The 22,324-nt window shown below is 40.9% G+C and overlaps 2 protein-coding genes across 3 annotated transcripts in view; both read right to left on the bottom strand.

The window, feature by feature from the left end:
• mmaa (metabolism of cobalamin associated A) overlaps positions 1 to 3,936 on the bottom strand; it is a gene marked incomplete in the record, with an annotated part of 8,046 nt that extends 4,110 nt beyond the window's left edge. The window contains 5 exon segments of the mRNA XM_035659397.1: positions 952 to 1,037; positions 1,765 to 1,935; positions 2,207 to 2,329; positions 3,093 to 3,510; positions 3,893 to 3,936. Coding sequence (XP_035515290.1) covers positions 952 to 1,037; positions 1,765 to 1,935; positions 2,207 to 2,329; positions 3,093 to 3,510 — 798 coding nt within the window.
• Positions 3,937 to 5,720: 1,784 nt separating this feature from the next.
• Positions 5,721 to 22,324, bottom strand: part of smad1 (SMAD family member 1) — a 17,639-nt gene continuing 1,035 nt past the window's right edge. The window contains exons 2-8 of one of the 2 annotated variants that reach the window (XM_035660070.1): positions 16,588 to 16,704; positions 14,464 to 15,044; positions 11,284 to 11,553; positions 11,062 to 11,178; positions 8,693 to 8,914; positions 8,197 to 8,453; positions 5,721 to 7,354 (exon numbers count right to left, since the gene is read on the bottom strand). In XM_035660070.1, coding sequence (XP_035515963.1) covers positions 7,211 to 7,354; positions 8,197 to 8,453; positions 8,693 to 8,914; positions 11,062 to 11,178; positions 11,284 to 11,553; positions 14,464 to 14,863 — 1,410 coding nt within the window. In that variant the 5' untranslated portion in view covers positions 14,864 to 15,044; positions 16,588 to 16,704 and the 3' untranslated portion in view covers positions 5,721 to 7,210. The remainder of the gene's footprint in view (positions 7,355 to 8,196; positions 8,454 to 8,692; positions 8,915 to 11,061; positions 11,179 to 11,283; positions 11,554 to 14,463; positions 15,045 to 16,587; positions 16,705 to 22,324) is intronic. The other variant, XM_035660069.1, reaches the window with a different exon arrangement.

Genomic DNA, 22,324 nt, shown 5'->3' with positions numbered 1-22,324 from the left:
AGAGAATTTGGCATTAAAGGGAGGGGGGGGGGGGTCATTAACTTCCAAAAGCACTGTAAATAAATCTGATGTCTAGACACGTAATCTGCTGAGGGATCTGTGTACACAGCGAGTGCCGGATGGATGGAGCTGTGATTGGCTGCCAGTTTAGTTTGTTTTTTATTAATCTGATATCGTTGCTTTCTATCGACCTAAAGTTTTGTGGCACTCCTGCAAGATGTAGTTTAAACAAGTTGAATTGTCTGTGCTGTCGGGAATACGGTAATATCTGAATCACATACGTTTACTGTTTATATATTAATGTGATGAATTGTTATGTTTCTATGGCAATGCGTTTCATTTAAGACATAATTACAATAATTAAAACAAATGCCACTTGAGCTGCTTAATGTCCCACAATAAGCACCACAATATTAATCCTAATTAGTCAGGCTGATTAAGTCATTTATTAAGCTAATTAATAAATGGATTAGCATGTAGTTCTCATTATACTCATCTTTACATACAAATGTGGATGCAAAAGTCAGTTTCTACTTAATAAAGTCAAAATAAAAAAAATTATTTACACAGGAAGGCGATTCAAAATTTAGATAATATCATCTATTTTCTCCCTCACAGAAAATGTAGTGCAAGAACAATAAAGCTGAAATCAAAATGCGTTTTTAGTCCATAAAAACATTCAACTGAAAATATGTTTGTGCAAAAGAAAACAACCTTATCTGAAGTTTGTACAATGTATTGCTCCCAGGAGACAAGACACACGCCAACACATTACTGCACACTCTGAAGACAACAGCAGTACAGAGTAATATTCACTATCAGAACAAACTTTATAACCTGCCAGATTACACTGTCGCATTATTCATATTCTCTTTTGTTTTTATTTTTCAGTTCTTGTTGTAACAACATCTGACACTGAGTGGCTTGTTGCTGCTGCTGCTTTTCACTGACCTGAAGTTCATCGCCCCCTGCTGGTGGAATCAGCAGCACAAACATGTCAACCATGTCAGCCACTGCAAACTCTGACTGGCCCACACCTGCAAACAAAAAGACAGATTTAATTGTCACCGCTGACCGACAACATGACAAAACATGATGCTGACACTGACAGCAAAACGTAAATCAATGACCATCTTAAAAACCTCAATCTGAATCTAAAACCACCAATTTGAATGGTGTATCCTTTTACCAATACAAAAGTAATTCACTGTATACATTTTTTTTTTTTTTTTTAAAAAAAGGTCAAGGCTGGTTCAGAAGTTCTTATGAATACCCTTTACAAACTTCAGATTCATCACACTGAAGAAATTCTAGCCTCTGAGATGTAAAGTAGGTGTCTGATGAATAAGGTGCCGAGTATCAATCCTCAACACTTGACTGAATATGTGTCTGGAGCACCAAGTTCTAAAAAAAAAACTGGGTACTGAAAGTTACAATGAATACTTGTTACGATCAAATCTTACAGATTGAGATTGTTTGACGTTTTTGTAAGAACAGCAGTGAACATTGATACATTACGCTAAACACAGAAAAATTATTGCTTTCATTCTGACACTGATAAAGAAACATTTTATATCAATATGCAGTATGATATTAATATAATGGGGGAGTAAGAGGAGAAAATTACCAGAAGAACATTTTACAAAAATGTCATTTTCTATGTTTTTATTTCAAAAAGGTGTATATTACAAAAGGAAAAACCAGCAAACAGTGAAATGAAGACTATAACTTTAAAGAAGTCTGTCTAATAGCACAATGTCTTACCTACGGTCTCCACAAGGACAATGTCGTATCCTGCACCCTCACAGAGAACAATGGCCTCATTAGTTGTTCTGGTGACTCCACCAAGTGTTCCTGAGGCCGGAGATGGCCTGATAAAGGCATTCATGTCCCTGGAGAGTTCAGTCATACGAGTCTTATCACCCAACAGAGACCCTGCAACAAGAGAGAGGAGTCAGTTTGTAGAATGAATTTAACAACAGTCGTCAGTGTAACAGTGCTGCTGCTGTTGTTCCTACAGATAATATAGTTGTAGCCTACATAAGACATTAAAACATACACAAACATTGTAATCACTGAACCTGCAAAAATAAATATCTTTATACATCTCATTACAATTTCCCACAAATCTATTGTAGATTGTAAAGCACCCAATAACAACTCTTAATCAGTATCACATGATGAGGATCTGTGTCTCAGATGTTACCTCCCGTAGTGCAGGAGGACGGGTCAACAGCCAGCACTGAAACTTTATGTCCACGCGCTGTCAACATCTTCCCCACCACCTCGATGAAGGACGACTTCCCTGCTCCTGGAGGACCGGACAGACCTGAGAAATCAACAGAGCCATCAATTTAGAAACAAATGGCACCGAGAACTGATTTATTTGACTTTGATCGGATTTTTAAAAACAGGCTTAAATACAAAATAAGCTGTTTAAATCTCACAGCTACAGGTTTGAAACTAACACTGGTGACTAAGCCAGGATGGGCATAGAGACCATCAGCGTGTAAAATGCGTTCACTGACTTCATGTAATGGAGAATTACTTTAACAGTAACAGCATCAGAAGAAAATATGCTTATATTGTGCTCACATTCAGTAATAAAGTTGTATTTAAATCAGATTATGACACTGATGCAGAGTGAACCTGGAGGTATGTATAGTGCAGGGGTGTAGTGGTAAATACAGAGGTGGGTAAACGGTGGGTAAATTATAGCTTACCCACATTCTTTCTGTTTTAAAGGGGTTTTTCCCTATCGAGGGTCTAAGGACACAGGCTGTCATATGCGGTACACCTTGTAAAGCCCCTTCAGGCAAATTGTTATTTTTTGAAATTGGTCTACATACAAAAGAAAGTACTTGCATTTTGATTGACGCTGTCAGAGAGGTATTGAGTTAACTATATGTAAATTATTGAGGGTGTAGTTTGCAGAGCTGTTTAACTGGACTGAATAAATGGTGTTTCAAATATATAGAGTGCAAGAATATTAGAAACACATTTCAACATAATGCAGCCCAGTACAAAAACACCAATCACCGCCTGTTAACTGAACATTATATATGCATTGGATGGAATTACAGAACACACACCTACTCTGAATGCCACTGGCTTCCCTGCATTACGACTCTCCTGCTCCCTCCTGTAGGCCAGCACCCTCTGCAGCAGCACCTGGGCCAGCTCTTTTTTGCGAGGATGCTGGGTCTCCACCAAAGTGATGGACTCGGCCAGAGACGCCCGCTGTCCTCCGATCAGCCCTTGGTACAGTTTATTCAGCAGTCTCTCCTCGGGCCCACTCAGGTCCTGTACGTGCTGCCCAAGGGCTGTGCTCACACCCCTCCTGTGCTGGCAGATGAGACCCAGCATGGTGCTCTGGTTGCAGGTGTGGGGACCAGTGTAGACCCCTTGGTGGAGGCAGCATGTCCGGGTGCCTGAGGGGACAGCGAAGGGGGAGATGTGGCGGAGGAGGGAGAAGCCAAACCGTCGCATTTTAGGGTGAATGTGGGGCATCTAGGAGGAGAAAGATAAAGAAAGAAAGCCATTTTGACATGAAATAGGGTAAACACAGGTGTTACCATTGATATTAGTTAAGGTTTCAAGCATTGTTGGCTCACTGGAAAAGCTCTGCTTGATAAACTAAATGGAAAGGGCCTTTGGTAACATGTCAACATGGCTGCTGCTCTGTGACATGACCAAACAACTTCCACAGACTAAAGTTAACTTACTCGACTGTTTTATCGGTTATCTTCAGTCTGAACTTTTGGCTAACGGTATGTAAACACGACGTTTGCTCGTCCTGTGAGTGTAAAAATAGTTGTCAAAAACATAGCTAGCAAACACTTTACTACAGATTGTCCATTAAATGTTTTTGAGATGAGAATTCACGGCTGACCTCGAACCAGCTGCCGCAGGTTCACTTACATATCAACACGGTTGTTTCATTCATCCAATTCCTGTTTCCGGTGACGTGCGGCGCCGCCCCCCACAAACACTTCCGTCGACTCATTTAATACAATTTTAAAATATCTGTAAACTCTGTAAAGATGTATACAATGTCAAATGTATTTTAATAGCGCCTTTGTTAAAAAAAACGTGTTCATGAAAAGTAATAAGTAAAAAAGAAAACCTAATGTTGGCAGTAGACATATTTAGCCAGCAGATGGCAGTAGAGGTCAATATTCACATCATACATGAACCCACAAACTGGTTCTTTAGTCAAATCATCACTTGAAAAAGCCATATGTTGACATTGTATTACAGCCAATGCATCCTTTATTTATAACTACAGAGAAGTGGGTATACTCATAATTTTTGCCTGCATGTTTTTTTTAAGCCCAGAAAGAATAAACACCCTGTGTCATAAACAGTAACATGTACAACTGCTGTTGCATATTTAGCTCACCCAACAATGGACCAGTAGTATTCTCACTTAACTTGTAGGAGGATATATTTTGCAATCAGTACTGGCCCACACACTATAGGGTGAGACAACTAAATAATTACACATTTTGAGTGAAGTATTCCTTACTTTACCCCTAAACCCTTACTCCATCCACTCATGAAAAAATTAAAAAATGACAGTAATGATGATAATACAATACAGCTTGCGTTTGGCTAGCTTTTTGAATTCCTAATAACAAACACCTGTTAATTAAAAATTATTTAGTACTGGCAGAGGCGACTCCAAGAGATTTAATTACAAAGGATTACATTTTGGTGAGCTCTTGGACTAATTAAGCACATTACATACTATAAAATAGTGGGAAACTATTTAGTATAGGAGTGCGACTGGCCAAAGCTACTTAAATAGGGATTATTATTAAGAACTTTTATTTGATGGGCTCTTGGACTCACTCAAAGCACATTAAAATAATAAGAAAATTGTGGGTAAACAATGGAAATTTGAGTTAGAATTAGACTTCTCCAAATCAAATCTGCATCCATTAAAAAGCATTTTATGAATAAATAATGTTAGGTTGCCTGTTAGGACTACACAAGACAAATCTGCATGTTCCCTGAAAAATTACGCATTTATTGTGTATAAAATACCTGATTACATTTAGTTTTCACTCAAAATTCGTAAATAAAGCATGGGTTATCAGTATATCACAGGGCTGTAACACACAGGGTGGACAAACACTCGCTAATACTTTAAGTCATGAGACATTCAGAGTCTCTAGTCCACCTGACGTGCTTGTCTGTGGAATTTGGGAGAAACATGCAAACTCTTGGGAGGCAACAGTGCTAACCACTGTGCAACCATACCACCCACGTCATGTACTCAAATGAAACTCCAGCACGCAAACACACACATACACACACACACACACACACACACACACGAAAGTCAGTGATTTCCAGGGGAGCTTCCTGGAAGATTGCTGTTACTGTGCCAGTACTGTCACAATATGCTCCCATAAAACAAAGGAGAACACATGATTTCATGTATTTCCCTCCAATTTACTGGAAAATGCAATTATGCTTAACATTAGTGCAGTTAGGTTTTCAAGATGCACTTGTAATTGTTGTGCCAAGCCTAATTGAAGGTCTACGTCCATACACACACACACACACACATACAGTGGTTGATGTTTTTGAAAGTCCCTGACAATACCATGATGCATATTTTCTTAGCATGGGTGGCCTGTAATTAAACAGACAGGCACACAAAGACACATAAACATGCCCAGACACAGTGTTCATAAAAGAGACAGGGATGCTGCAAGTAATGAAACAAATTTATTGAATCTTCCAGTAGAGGCTTGATATTCATGGAATAAAACTGCTTTTCTGGGAGTTTTTACTGAGCGAAAAAAAACAAACAAAAAAAAAAACAAAGAGGCGATGTGTGAAAGTGCAGACAAACAAAACAGAAAACATGTTCAAAAATACAAAAAGAATGTAAAGAGTAATACAGTTTAATAGCAAAGAGGATTGCTCAAAGCATAACAGAATTGAATGGCAAAATCTGCATTTTATAAAAAAGAAGTAACTGATACCCTTTTCTCAGTCAACAATTAAAATTTGAATGCTCAACATTTTCCTATAATAGTCATTTAACAAGTTTTGCACAGTCTGTGTAATAAGAGAATGAAGCACAGTCACTGATATATTTATGTCCTCAATGTGACGTATTTGACACATTTGATTTTTGCTGCAGAGTTTACAGCAAGGGACAAACTAAACTGCACTTTTATTTGCCTCTGCTGCATGTGGTGTGTTCAGCTACCAGTCTTAAATGTGTAACACTACACTAACCAAACTATGCTTTGCAAAACCAGACTGCACAGCACATATTCTAATAGTGAATATATCTAACCACTATTCTTTTTTTTTTCTTATTAAAATTCATTTGAAACACGAGTGTAACACAACATGAGCAACATTTAAACATTAGTCTTTTTTTTTATGAATAGACTGAAATGCCCTTTTAGTGCCATGCCCCACACTAAACCCCACTCTAAACTCTCAAACTCCCACTAATTTGCCCTCCTATTATTTTTCATGATCTGTGATATGGGATTTCATTTTTATAATAACTTTGTACTGCTTTAATTTATTAGCCTAAAAAAGAACACTGAGAAAACAGCATACTTGTTGAACAATCTGGAGATGATTAAAATGTTCAGACATACTGGTCAACCTCCAAGTCCCTGCTAACTTTTTACATGTCATAAGTACATTTCATGCCAACCTCACTGCAGTCAGGCAATAGACAGCAGCCGACTGCAATTTCGCTGACCTGGAATGTCCCATAATTATTGTAACTATACAAGTATATCTGGATTTCAGAGGGAATATTTGGATGCAAACTAGTAATGAGTCAGAATAATAGAACAATGAAGAAGAGACATTGTTGGAGCAAGATCAGGGAGGATACTTGCGTCATGATGAGTGTGATGGTCTAATTATTACAGTTGGTCACAAAGATCAAGTATCTTCCAGTTGCATCACGCTCACTTTGCTCACTCCTCTCCCAGACTGTAAATGTGCCCAATTCAGACATCCTTCAAGTAGAGAACAAACCAACCCATTTAACAACCCACCCAGCCCTACTGGTCGCAGATCAGCTTGTGTTTCAGTCAAAAACCTGTATCAGTTTCTAAAAAAGGTAGATTGGCTGAACCACAAGATTGGCTGTGACCCCATTCTTGCTACTTTGACCAAAATGCTGGGGTATGGACAGTCACAGGGCTGAGGACAGTGAAGCCTAGGAGACGGAGGATATAGGGTTGTGGGGGGAGCCCATCTGGGTTAGCACCTTATCCAACCACTGCAGGGGACCATGCAGGTGAATCTCAATCCAGCAGGGTGTGCTGGTCACATCCTGGCGGTGGTACTCTGCTCCCCAGCCCTGGAACACATGAGAACACATCATATCTTGTTATTATGCCACAAATGATTGTGCTGGTTCTTTTTTTTTAAAGATTGTTTAAATGTTATTTGAACTGTCCAGTGTTAGTGTTAAGTTCTGCTTAAGGTCATGATGATTAGGGCTGCAACTAGTGATTATATTAATTATCAATCATTTCATCACTTTCTTCATTAAAATGTGAAAAATAAAATGTAGAAAATGTTTTCCAAAGCCCAAGGTGACATCCTCAAATGTGTTGTTTTGTCCTCAACCCAAAGATATTCAGTTTACCTGACAACTAATCGATTAATCAACTAACCTTTGCAGCTCTAATGGTGATATTTGCCTTTGTATCAAGATGTCCCATGTTAAAAGTTTATAATAATTTCTGATTAGTTCATTTTTGAGAATAAAACTAGAATTTAAAAAAACTAAAGGAAGGAAGTTTTTCAACAGATTTGTACCCCAAATTTATGAAGCAACTTAAGAGAGAAACTCCCTCCAGACAGCAACAAGGCCTAAAAGATTATAGAGATGGTTTGTTCTTTTATACTTTATTTTACAAAGTAAATAAAACATTTAGGAACAGCTTCAGGCATTCTTTTCTATGCAGAGCTATATAATTGCCAAGCACATATATTATATTTATTAACTTGAATGTACTTGAAGTGTGCAAGGTGCAGCTGTATTATCTATGAAAATACCAAGTCACATTGTGAATGTGATCAGCTAAAGGGAGGCATCCTGAACCTCCTCTAAATAAAATAAAAACACAAACAAAAAGACTCAGGGGCCTAAAAATCCTTAATTGTAATTAAAAAAAACTAATCTGAACAGCTTACCTTAACAAAGCTCATGCGGATAGTACACATCTTGGTGAGCTCATAAACGGCCTCGAAGCCGTGGTTGACGGACTGGGCCAGCAGCTCAGCGAACTCCTGGTTGTTGAAAATCTTCAGGCTGCAGCCGCTGGGAATCTTACACACAGTTGTGGGATGGAAGCCGTGATGGTAGTTACAGTTACGGCTCTGGACAAAGATACTGCTATCACTCAGACATTCTGCATACACCTCCCCACCAACGTAATACAGATGGACACCTGAGAGGAAGCAGCAGAGGATAAACTGTTAGGTCACCCGAAGAAGAAGAGCTCACTTTCATCAGCAAAAACACAGGTCCCAAAACATCAGAGGTCGTCTTAAAATCAATACACTAAAATGTTTACTCAATTTGTTGTTATTATTCTGTTCTAACGTCTATTGACAACAGGAATTGATTGAGTCTCGTCTGCTGACGGTCGGTGCATTACAGTCATTGACAGGCTTTCCCATACTGCACCTTTGCCGATGTGCCGCCGGGTGTTCTCAATGGTGGAGTTGCGGTTGACGTTGGAGAGCAGGCCGAGGCAGAATCGGTTGCGGTTGTTGGAGGGATCTGTGAAGCCATCGACAAGCACACTGGTAGAAGAGGCCTGGAACGCCTCTCCGACGCGATTGTTGAGCTCGTAGTAAACAATGGAGCACCAGTGCTTGGGTTCCTCGTAGGCCACGGGCTGCACATCTGCACAGGAAACACATTAACAGGTCACAGGAGTGAGCTGAGTACACTGTACATGCAGAGACAGACGCAGACACATTTAAGATTCCTCTGAGCAGACTCATGTGCAGACAAGCTGCCAGGAGCCACTGATGCTAACAGAGGCTCAGCTGTAAATCTTACTCATCTGCACAATTATTTCTTCCAAATTGTCCCCTGTAGCCCATAACAATGATTTGAATAAACATATAGGCCCACTGGCTACATTTGTGTACATTTATGCTGACCAAAATCAATGCAAGCGCATCCTAAAGTATGCCTACTGTCTGTGGTCTGTGTGCCAGCATTTATTGAGTAGGAAAACAGTCGATAGAAGGTGCCTTGCCATCCTCTCTGCGCCTCGAATCTGAGGGTGAGGCAGTGCCAGCTGGCCTCACCCTCTCTCAGAGAGAGAGAGAGGAATAAATCATGTTTATCTAAGCACATACTTCTCCCAAACTTCCTCTGTAGCGTGGCACTGGCTAGCAGGTGTGTTTTGTCTGTTCCCTTCCCAGAGCCGGTCTACAATAGAAACCCGTCCCCCCGTACAGGATGCAGCTTGTGGAAAAGAAAAGAACTCCCCAAACTCCCACTTACAGCAAACATTTCAACAGCTCTTCCCGCTACTGCTGTCACCATGTGTGGGCAGGAGTTTTGGGCCCTGAGTGCATGATCGTAAAAAAGTATTTTGTTGGTCAGGTGTGGAAAACTGAAGTTCAGATCAAAGTTCAGTTGTTATTTCAATGTGAGGTGGAGTGATTTAACTTCAAGCGCTTAATTTCTTACTGCAGAAATTTAACCATGAAAGCAGTTTGTCTATTGTGCACCGAAGTAATTGCTGAGGTCTGAGAACATGGCGACACTGATACAGTGTGACTGGGCAAAAAGGCCGTTAACATACGTGTTGTTATGATAGATCACAAGTGGACATTTTATTTTGTATAAAGGAGTCACAAGCAAAAATGTTTATGTGTAGAGTTACTGATCCAAATCACTTTATTTTGAGAAAAAAACAAAAATGGGTGCAACTGATATCAGAATTAGAATCAGAAATACTTTAATAATCCCAGGGGGAAATGACTTGATATATTTGTCTGTAAGAATCCCATTCCCTACTGTACTTATCGTCCCCTCAGTTAACAATAAGTAGAGTAGGTAACAGTTGTACCAGGAAGCCAGTCTGTAAACTGTGATGGGTGATTACAATGTAAAGTTTGGGTAATCATTTTACAATTTGCCTTTGTCTCTTATAAGTTATCTAAGCTTCAGTTGTTCAAAACCTTACTCCATCAGATCTCAGCAATTAACTTAACAAATATATTCGTATTATTACTGACAGAAATGATCACCTACTCTACACAAACTACAGATTTTCCCCTTTAAAATTAGATGGCTCTGGAGTCCAAGACATGTCCGTTGTATGGTCTGCTACCATCATGAATACAGGGTTCAGACTTGTCTCTCCAGCACAATAAAGCCCAAACCACAAAGTAGAGATAGCAGCAATTATCTCACCACATTTCAGATCTGAAAGTTGGAGGTAATTAGTGAATCTTATTGTTAACGAGTTTCAAGTCATTACCACCAGCAGAGATGACATAAGCCCCAGCTTTTATAGACCTCATAAAACTACTCTGAGGTCTGGCTTAATTTGCTGAGGCTTAGGGCTTCCCATGGGCTCGCACCCACAGGCAGAGCCCAACTGTAGACTAGCAGCTCCTTTCCACACACGGTTCGTGTTTTATCTGACAGGATATGACTTCCACTCAGCTCAGTTTTTTCTTTCTTTTTTTTGTATTTTGAAAAAATCAGGCTTCCCAGAAATCTTTGCACCTGCGGATCAAGGTGAGCAGGTGCAGACAGCTTTAAGGGGATGATATCACTGTGACCACAAGGTGTGTGTGTGTGTCTGTGTGTTTAAGACCTGCCAGTGCTCCCATTTTTCCCAGTTTCTTCCATGTTTAAAGGAAATCTCTCAATACACTCCCATTTGGATGTTTCACTCCTGTAATTTGCATGGCCCTCAAACTCAACTGTGAATAATTATTCAAAAAAAAAACCTGTATTTTGAAAACTAAATGTTAGCAGGTATGGTGTGTAAGTGTGTGACAGATAGTAGCCGCCATGGTAACCTGGTCGGTTGTTAGTCTCTAGAGGCAAGGGTGGAGCCATGAGGTTGGTGTCCATTGGCTGGGGGCACTCTTGAGTCATCTGCTCCTCTGGGGGCATGTAGGCAGGAGGGGGAGTCTCTGCATCAGGAATGAGGCAGAAGAAAAAGCAGAGAAGTGAGTTATTGTTGATCAGTATGGCGGAAAAGGAAGACCAGTGGAAGATAAGTCCCTGTTAGATCTCACCTGGCATCTGGAATGGACTGCCGGGGTCGGAGCTGGAGGGTGAATGAGGGAAGGTGGCGCTGCTGCCGCTTCCCGGTGAGTTTGGGTAGCTGTTTCCTGGTGAATGGGGGAAATTGGGGGGCATCGTGTTAGCCTGAGGAAAGGATTCTGGGAAGGTGGCATTCTGCGGCATGTGCGGCTCATTCTGCTGTAGAGGATTGCGGAAGCGAGGCAACATCGTATGCTTGGCGTTGAACTCGCTGTTCCTCGGTACCAACACAGGGGGCAGCACTAAGAAGGGAGAAAGACGTAAAAATAGTTAAAACAGGAAGTGCACTGATGCATTAGCAGCAGAGTGTAAAGGTCCTTTAAGTCAAGTAAAAATGTACTCCACAAATAAATCAAACCAAACTCTGATCTGATAAAAAGCTTTAAGGCTCTCATTAACCATTAACAGTAAGTCCACTAAGCACTATTACTATGCCTTCAATGTGGAATAGGCTTTTTTTTCTTTCCGTACTGATTAGAGGTGGGTGATACGACGCCATAAACCATGAGATGATATAAATTTGTCAACCGTCTGAGATTTTTCCCTTTAACATCCCTGGGTGTGTGAGGACATTGCAGGCGATGTTGTAAATCTATGAGCGAGACTGTTTCATGGCAAGACTTTATTTTCATATGATTTTTTCATCAGTGTGATTCATATGTCAGCTAGATTGGCCCCAAAACAAGCATTCCTGTCCTCTTATTTCAACCAACAAAATTATTTTAAAAAAATCTTTAAAAAAAAAGGCTATTTGTTGTTTTTTTATGGAGAATTTTCAACATCACAACATCCATTAATATCGTGATATAAAATTACAATACAGTGTGATAGAGAACTGTATCTATAATGCCGTAACTCTGATCTCTCCATCAGTGAGAAGAAGACAGATTGTGTGTGACTTTATATAGGAATTAATGAACAGCAGGTTTGTATGTTGCTAACTCCAACATGTAGGGTTGAAAGTAAGATCTCAGATCTTATCGAATGTCAGAAAACACTGAAAAATGCCCGTCACAAGTTCTCCAGACCCGAAGGTAACATCTACAAAATGCTTTATTTGTCCGACCAACCGTCCAAACCCAAAAGGAAACTCAGAAAAGTAGCAGCTCCAAACACATCTTAGCAGCTGGAGTGAATGTTTGTCATTTTAGTTTCATAAATCACTTGTATTTATGTACAGTGTACTACTATAATATAATATATATTATTTTACAGTGTATATTTAATACAGTCGACAATGTAGTTTGTCTTTGTTTGGTGTCTTTATTTTTAGTTGTTTCTCTTCTCAGTCATTGTTTTATTTTTCTTGGTCTAAGACTGCACTGTAGATATCTTGTATAATCACACATGTAAAACCTATGCCTACAAACTTAATAAGAATTTAATTATTTGATACCAGCATAATAAAGAAATCTAGACCTCTCCATGTTTTTGAGTGCAGATGTCCTTGCATTTTTCAAATGTCAGCTTCCAGCCTGTTGGTCTTAGCCAGCAGTATTTGGCCCGGACTCTCAGGTTTCTGCTCTGAAAAGACATTTTAAGCCGAGCCATTCTTAAGGAATTCATCACTTGCGGGGTAAATATCCTGGCTGATGGCTATTCAGGTGCAGTGCATACAGACCACACAGATATGCTCCACTGGTGTCTATAAATACCTGTGCAGATAAATAAAGCTGGTGCTGAAATTTTAGACGGGCCCTGTGCTGCTGTCAGTGTTCCAGCAGGTAGCCTGTGTGTGCTGCAGTGGGCCAATGCATCAATGTAGCATTTTATTTCAAAGGCTATATGTGGAGCAGGTGTTTGGTAGAATAGTGAAGGGAGATTGACAGGATGTGTGTGTGTGTGTGTAGGCGGGTGGTGTTAGGGGAGAGAGGAGGGGGTAGTTTGGACAGACAGGTGCTGTGTGGTTTAATCACCTCAGCCCTCCGTCTTCCACCCGCTGCTAAAACAAAAAGTGTGCAAGGCAGGCAACAACTCTTTCCTCCCATTGTGTGTGGGTGACTAGCTTCCTGTTCCAGCCATCCTCAGAGAAACTGTGCGTGCAGTCATGGGTGGGTGTGGGTGTGTGTGTGTGCGCGTATCCTCGTTTTTGTAACACAAGTGCAAGAGTGTGTGTGCCTCTGTGTGTCTACATGTGTGCATAAATGTAAAAAAAAAAAAGGCCAGCATTACAGAGCATGCCCAAAACAAAGCCCTCATTGTCCCTCAGATGGAATTTCCTGCTCCACACACACATGAACGAACACACAGGCACACACACACACACACACACACTTGGCCCTTTACACACTTAGCACCCTGCACACAGCTGTTTCTATCTTGTCAGCTGACCCTCATTTTCTGTTTAGTGAGAGGCCAGTAGTGTTTGATTTGTCTTGTTTCTGCACTACCTTTGCAGTGAGGGCCCCGAGGCCTGACTGGCCGAGGACATAAGGCAGTCAGAGTCAGTATCTATTTAAATCTTTCTTATCCTGATTATACTTGAGTTTTTTAATTTGATATGCTTGAATGGTCTCTTTATTTCTTCTATCTTATACTACTGGAGTTAGTTTTTTTCTATTTCATTATGAAATTGAATCCATTTGATTAAGTTTTTATATGATTGTAATTTGATTATTCGATTTTAATGCCTTGTGTGAAGCACTTTGTAACTTGGGTTTAATGTCCTATCCTATTGAGGTCAAATGTTGCATATCAGTTTTGGAAATAAAGACGTGTTGCGGGTTTCCTTGTTGTTCCAAACAGATAAGAGGTGCAGGGGAGAATAAAGAGTAAATAAGTGAAGTCAGGACAGGATATGACTAATACTTAACATACAAACTGCTCAAAAAGTTCCTGAAATTCAATTTACACCAGTTTATTAAGTGTTTTTTTGGCATGGTTTTTCATTTATTAGCAAAAACATCAATGGGATGTTGCAATCAGAGTAAATGGTGTGTGTCTGAACCAGTAGGCCACCTGGATGTTCCTAAAATTCTATTTAAACGCATAAATTATTTCTATCGAGTTTAATTTTAGACAATTTCAGCATCTGTGTTATAACTTCTACGGTTTTTACCAATCCAACCTTTTCTCCCCTAATACTTCAACTCAGACTATCTGTCACATCAAGACTGATTCACTTCATAAGGTTCTTCAGGCTCAGCACTCACCTGGACTGTCCACTCGCTTGTAGTGGTAGGGGTTGATACACACATCCTTCTGTTTGGAGCCAAAGGGGTACTCGCAGCACTCCAGCGCCTTCAGCTCGTGGTGGGACTGCAGGTCGGGCCAGCGCCACACCCGACAATAAATGACATGCGGCAGACCTTTCCTATGGGACACCTGCAGCCGTCCATCCAGGGAGCGGGGGATTGTCACACAGTTACTGGGCTGACCCGGGCAGCTGAGAGCCCTCTCCAGCTCCTCCATGGCTCCTTTCTTCTTTTTCAGTTTCTTAACCAGAGCATCCACTGCCTTTTCTGCCCATTTCTCTTCCTCGTCTCCCTGCTTCCAACCCAGCAGCCGTTTGACAGCCGGGCTGGTGAAGGAGAAGAGCGAAGTGACGTTCATGTTGGACGAGCCGCCCTCCTCCCCTCTCCTTTCTGTCTAAAGGAAGTGTGGAGCAGTGGAGGTGGACAGTCCAGTCTTAGAAAAGAAAGGGTGAAAACGCTATGAGTGTTTGTCCTTTTGGAGTTTCAGATAATCCTCAGCTTCCAAGATGGTAAGATCAGCTCCTCTTGACAGTCACTTACTAGAAGAAAAGGACAGGTAGGTTAGCATCTATGAGTAAAGATTTCTTCCAACAGAGATTTCAAACACACTTCTACAGATCAGTCCTGCTTGCTGCGTCCTTTCTCTAATAAAGTTGTAGCGACTATGGTGAACATGAACCTCACCCCCCCCTTACGTATCACCGAAAGACTGCTGGAACAAGCCTTGATGGGGAGGTGATGTCACCATTATAGCTGTTATGGCCATGTCAGCCATGGCTTCTGGGAAACTGGCAGAGGAGCCACAACAGACACCCTCCTGTGAACATCCGCCCCAACAAAACATTCTCCAGATAGCTTCCTGTCCGTATGGCTTGTCACATTACCACCACTCACTAGTGTCATTTACAGAAAAGGACTTTACATTCAGTACATAACCTACACAAACTATAGGAATTTGGCCTGCAGGTTTAACACCTGATTCACTTTGCAGAAATACTCTCGCTAAAACTCAATATACAGCGATAGAGGAATGTATCCATATTGCAAACTCAGTTTTACTCAATATGAAAAATCTTCTCTGGTGCTCTCTCTCACAAACATGTCTCGGTAGAAGCTAGGCAGAGCAAAAAAGGGTTTGCCTGACAACCTTGCGTATATGTAAAATTTGAAAAGGTCTTTCAGATTTGAGAGGAAGGAGACTGTCAATGAGGCGCCTGCTGAGGCAAATGTTCTATAAAACTTTAACACCACCAACCAACAAACACTGGTTTTGGGCAGGAATCGGGTAATGTGCAGGACAATAAAGAGGAAGTGCATGTGGACCCTGGGATAAATGTGCCCATTCATTTGGGTCCCACAGGAGCAATTCAGTAGCCAGGAGGTACATGCATTCTAGCTTTTAAAAGGGAAAACAAGAGCACACTGAGCTCTTCTTTTTAAGTTTTTTCTGAATGCAATTAGAGAGATAAAAACATAGTTATGGTTAAGGCTTGGCTATGTATAATTGCTCAGATGCAATCCCAAAATCAAATAAAACAGCTTGTCAGAAATCCACCACCTTTTATCCGTACTGACTCACGGACGAAGATGCATCTCTCTCTGACAGTAAAGCCTGCAGTATATTGGATTTCCTACGAGCAGGAAGAAATACATCATTAAGACTGCTCTGTAGTTATTCTTGGCCCTTCAGATTACGGGATGAAAAGTGATTTCTATCTTTGTATCTTTGTCAGCTACTGCATGTGTCGGCTACCTCATACTGACAAACAGGCAGTTGAACAGGTGCTGTTTACAACGTGTGTGTGTGTGTATGTGTGGGATGTGGGGGCCCTGGACATTTACTATTGCCAACCACACTGACAGGAAAGCAGCAAGTTGCACCTGTACTAAGTTAAGCCACCCGAATCACACCGGCTAACCAAAAGTGACGCTGAACTACAAACATACGAGGGGGGGCAAAGGGTGGACTTGGGGTTGTCTAAATCTATGTGTGTGTGTGAGTGAGAGAGTGAGCGAGAGATCATGGGAAAACATTTATCTCAACACTGATATTTCTTGTGAGACCCCACTATGATATCATACCTTGCTAGCATCATAAGAAAACATCTCTCCACCATCAGAGAGACAGGAAACAGGTTGTGTAGTCACTTCATATCTCATCACCAGCACAGCTGCGACATCACTTCCTCTTGCTGAGACCTGCAGGGTTTTCCCACAGGTGCAGGGTGGGAGAGAAAAGGGCAGTTTCCTAAACTGGCCACCCCTGACATTTATCTTCCTTTCTCCTTGTCTCTACTTAAGAATGCTCTTTCCTTTGAAGTGAAACTGTTAAGAGCGGAGGAAGATGGATCAGAAATGTGATAGGTGCGGCCTCTGTTCCTGTGTCTTCAGTCATTAAATAGCTTCATTTTAATTGCCTCAAACTTCATATACAGACAATTTTGGTTATCTGGGCTGGGTATAGTTTGACATTTTTTGTTACTAAAGCCGATACCTAACTTTGAGGAGATCTAAAGATGTTTTTCTGAAAGATGTTCGGTATTTAAATTAACAAAAGTAGCCAAAGTTCCCAAATGTTAAACAAAATGGAAAAATTGGCAGATTTAGATTCAGCTCAGGAAATATTTGGGGCTAATGCAGCTGAAGATGAATTTAATTGTTGGTCTATAAAATGCTTCATTGTGATCTTGTCAGTGCCTGATGCAAAACTGACTCCACACAATGCAAAAGACGGTTGAGGACTGATTGTGGAGCCTAACAATACAACATGAAGTTCAAAAGGCAAACACTGCAATATCATCTTTGTACCACTAGTCTTTTTGATCCACTTCCAGCCACAAAGCTGCTTTGATGCAGTAACAGGCAGCACTATCAGCACCAGTTCAGGACTAGTTGCAGAAAGACAACCTTTAATCCGTTTCAGATGGAAGATTCCAGCAAGTTCTGTACTGTAACATCTGGAGCAGGCTTCATAATCCTCTTAATAATGTCATTCTGCTGCAGCTGGAGACCATATCTCTTGGCTTTTTCTAACCCTGACAGTTGGACATATCTGACCACATGCTTATTTAAAAGGTGTTCTGTGGCTTTGTATTGGTTCTTGCTAGTTTTGAGCTGTCTGTGAAGCAGTCCTGATAAAAAAGCACCATTGCGCCTCCCTGTTCTTGAGGATGTTTGCGTGCAATAAACAGGATTTTGTGCACCAACTTTTTAAAATTACTTTAATTTTATTTGTAAAGCGCCAATTTATTGAAGTTATTTCAGGACATACAATAGAGTAGGTGTGCATCAGAACTTATTCAAGACAAAAACACCTAAAGCAAGCCTAACAACTTTTTTTTTGTTGCAAAATTGAAGACATTTCCTTCACCTTTTCTAATGCAATACTTAAAATGTTGATGGAAAGACAGCTAATGAGCTCAATGTAGAAGATTTCTTTACATGCGTCAAATATCTATATGTAGTCATTAACCTTTGAGCCTCATCATCAATGAAGAGTCACACAGATGCCTGCAGTGGCCTTGGCCTCCTCCCTATAAAAGCTGAAACACACACCATCATTTACACAGCAGCTCCATAAAAACCACTCTGACATTCCCTACAGCTGTGTCTGGGCAATGCTCTCTCACTATTGTGTTAGCGGTAGCGTGTTATGGCCATCAGTTAGCCCAGCGGACACAAACTGGGGCTAATGGGAGCACAGAGTGGGATCATGCGACACTGAAAGGCGGAGGCTTTGACCCACCTGGTGCTAGCTGTTAGCCACTACACTAGCTCCATGGATCATTTTGCACCGCTTCAGTGTCTGTTAATCAATTTAGGCCTGGGCTGTGTAGGATGAGGAGGCAGTAATGATGCTCTCTGGACCCTCCCCGGGGACCGAGCATTATAAAGAAGCTACATTATTTATCAGCAGGGTCCTGGACGGGGCCTCCATTAGCCCCCGCTCAATGGAGTCACTGGCTATAAACAGAGTAGTGCAGGAAGAGAGAGAGTGATAGATAAAGAGAAAGAAGAGGAAGAGAGGGGAACGATGCAGAAAAAGAAGGAGAGGAAGAAAGTGAGAGTGACGGCAAAGCCAGAGATGAAAGACAGAGGGAGTGTTTTGGAATAAGAGAGATGGAAAACCCCTCATATATCTGGTCTCCTCACCAAGCACTTCTCGATTAAGTGCTTTTAAGGGTCATTACTGAGTAAAGTGTAACACTACGAGGATGCAATACATACTTTTTCACAAATACAAATCGTAGAAATGCAGCAGTGACGTATGAAAGCATCTCCAGGAGGAGTAGCAGCGATTGCAAAGTTTAATATCCCTTGACAGTAGACCAGAAGGGCTGAGTAGAGTTTGAAATTGAAATACTAGCACTGATAGGATACTGAATACAATAATCTCTGGTTCCACTTCTCAAATGTGAGAAATTTGCTGCATTTGTATGTTTTATATCTTGTACATTTAACATCTATGTCCAGGTCCAGGGCCATGTCCCCCAGGGTTAAATGTTGGCTGTAAAAGCCTACATTTGGTGGCCTCTGGTACATTATAATGCTACTATTGTATCATACACATTGATCTTAATTACTTCATATTTTGAGTTTGTAAATATGTAGTGGATTACTGTAAAGCACTGTCTTAAGCCCATACAATCTGTAAATAGTTATTGATATTTAAAACCACGCCTATTCCTGACTGATCTTAACTTCTGTATTTTTGTCATTATACCTTATTCATTTTTATTTTTTGGCACTTTTACTGTAAGGCTTATCAATACATTCCACAGTGATGGCTAATTTATCGTTTTACGTTCTTGTACATTTTAAACTGAGCTAAATTACTGTGTGAGTTTAAGGCATAGCCTACATTTTCCTCATATGACATTGCCTGTTTACATCAGTGTGTGTTGGCTGTAAAAAGGACAATGTAAATAAATTCATTCATTCATTAAGCCAATAAACATCTTTGTGGTGTATATGGAAAATTGATGAGTCCTTTGTCATCTTGCTGCCACTGGTGTTTCTGAAGTAGTCTGTCTGAATGAGGATGTCCACTGTCTGTCCAATCAATGCAATTATTGAAGTGTTTTGTCATAAATGATCTTGTTAATATTTGTCAAACACTGAAGACGACTCTCCGCTCTCAGCTGAGTGCACACACACACACACACACTGGGTCAGAGCATCTCCAAAACTGCAGCTCCTGTAGGGTGTTCACGGTCTGCAGTGGTCAGTACCGATCAACCGGAGACGGGGTCATGGGCGGCCAATGGGGAGCGAAGGCTGGTCCGTTGTAGCTCAAACTGCTGAAAACATTAATGCTGGTTCTGATAGAAAGGTTTCAGTACACACAGTGCAGTTTAAACGTTGTCTGTAAGCAACACCATGCCATCTGGAACGCTACCCTTGCTTTGGCTAGGAGAGGACGTGGCACGGTTTCCACGGTTTCCACCCCAGTGGACGGCGAGGTAAACAGACTCACCGACAAGCAGATACAGGTTAGCTGCGCTGCTAACGACCAGCACAAGCACAAGTAACAACTCGCTGTGTGCTTATTGGCCCACTGACACTGATGAGTTTCACTTGAAAATTGACTTGACTGAAATTTGGTACCGAATGACGAAGACATTTGAGTTTGCCATGTTGAGCCGCCACGTTTCTACAGCAGCCCAGAATGGACAAACCGAACACTGGCTCTAGACAGGGGCGTTTCAGTGTCACTGTAGTTTCTGCTTCGTGCCTGGAAGGGGAAGGTGAAGCGACAGTCGTGATCTGCAATTACACCACATATCCTACGCACTGGACTTGATGATCCATCTAACAAATTATCGGCAAATTCATCAACAATGAAAATAAACGTTGGTTGCACCCTTACAAACATGCTTTCCTTCATTCATTTAACAAAATGTTAAACAAATCTTAAAAGGTGTCTAAACTAGATTGTTGAAGCTAAATTTCTCATTTATTTTGAAGTTTTCTATAATCATGTATTAATGTGCATTTTATTATGAGCAAATGTAATTTTCTACCTACGAAAGATTCGATAGTGTCCGGCTATGATGCTACTTTTCCTCTCTTCCTGAGCTCAAGGCTGAGATGATTGTTAACACGTATTCCCAAGATTACAAAAAGTGAAGTGAGCTCTGTCCTCTCATTATTATCCTGCTTCATTAAATAGGCTAAATACAACTGTTTGTTGGAAATACATAACTCCCACCACACTACGAACTATGCAAACTATGGTATACGGTATTACAGTTGTTATCATCATCAGTTACAATGAGCCTCAAAGGAATTCAAATATATGTTTTTTTTTATTGAACAAATTATAAATTGTCAGAAAGTGACAAGAATGATGTTTAGAAGTATAGTAGTAGGACGAGCAGTGCAAGCTATGTAACATTAAACCTGCGTATTACAGAACAGCTAGTGTGATGATTAACCTTTTGCACATTAAGCATAAGGAGAAAACAGCGGAGACAAACAGCAGCCAATCTCCCATCACCTCATTCTTCGAGTAATAGTATCCCTAAAATGTTGTTATTTAAGAATTGTGACCAAAATACGTGGTGAGCGGGACATTGTAATTAAGAAAATGAACCTGTTAGCGCTCTCTAGTGGATAAACTTGCGATGGCAACAAATATTTGGAATTTCTGTGCTGCAGTTTCTAGCTTATTATTGGCCAACGTACACAGTCCGAGATATATCAGGTCGCCCCGTTTGTCTGTCGGGCTCCACTAGTACTATTTCAATCAGTTCCAAATAAGTATTGAGATTCAATAGCCAGCACTAGTAGCCAGCAAATGCAGATATTTACCACAGCCTATCATGTCTTATGAAACAGTCGAAGAGCAAAGCTTGAAATAACCACAGTCAGACATGAGGTGCTGCCCTTAGTGACTAGACATGGCTTTGACCTGGGAGGCTCCTCTGACTTGCCGGGGGTCACTTTTCCCTTTACAAACAACCCACACATAAGACAGCTCTGACCTAGTGAAGACCACACTGGCATACAAGTGTACAAGCAAGCTGTCACACAACTCCCAACACAGCATGGAAAAACACCAGTAAAAAAAAAAAACCAAAAAAAAAAAACCTTCTGTCACCAAAATTGTGGTCAGTATTGTCCTGACTTTGAAGGGGCTGAACTGGGATCAGATTCTTCATGTCCCAGACACAGCAGTCCACACACGACTGCAGACATAACTAGCAAACACATGGGGTTTCAAGCAGCTATCTCAACCATGCTCGGCACTCAGTGTTGGGTTAGTGTTGTGTTAGGGTGGACACCTCACCCCGACACATGGCAGGCTGTGTTGTTCAGGCTGTGCAGACACACCGGAGGGGTTTTGACGTCGTTCACTACTGTTGTGACTGACTCTCTGGATACAGGAATGCTGCTAACCTATATTTACACCTTGTAGTTGAGTAGGTTTTTTTTTTTTTTTGCCTTTGCTACGATCACAGATAGATAGATAGATAGATAGATAGATAGATAGATAGATAGTATCTGTGTTAGTATAAAGGAGGAACTGAAGCTCATAAGAGCAAATCAAACAATCAAATCTGCATTGATATTTCTTGAAGAAGCTTCGCCCTGATTTAAAACTAACCCCGTCATTTACATCCCATAAAAACACCGTTTTGTTTCATTTTCAAGCAGAATTTCAACCCGCATACCCGGAGAATGCAAGACGCTAAAACAATTGGAGGTAAATCACGGACAAGGACAAATTCCTGTCCTTTGGGTAATCTGATATGTCATCTTCAATAATGTCAGGAGATCTAGCTCTAGCTGCTGTAGGTCTCTCTCTCTCTCTCTC

This window comes from Morone saxatilis, unplaced genomic scaffold (genome assembly GCF_004916995.1).
Source record: "Morone saxatilis isolate NCDOM2014 unplaced genomic scaffold, NCSU_SB_2.0 Contig17, whole genome shotgun sequence".
Lineage (NCBI taxonomy): Eukaryota > Metazoa > Chordata > Actinopteri > Moronidae > Morone > Morone saxatilis.
Note: the sequence above shows the minus strand (reverse complement) of the source record. Positions and strands in the feature narration are given on the sequence as shown.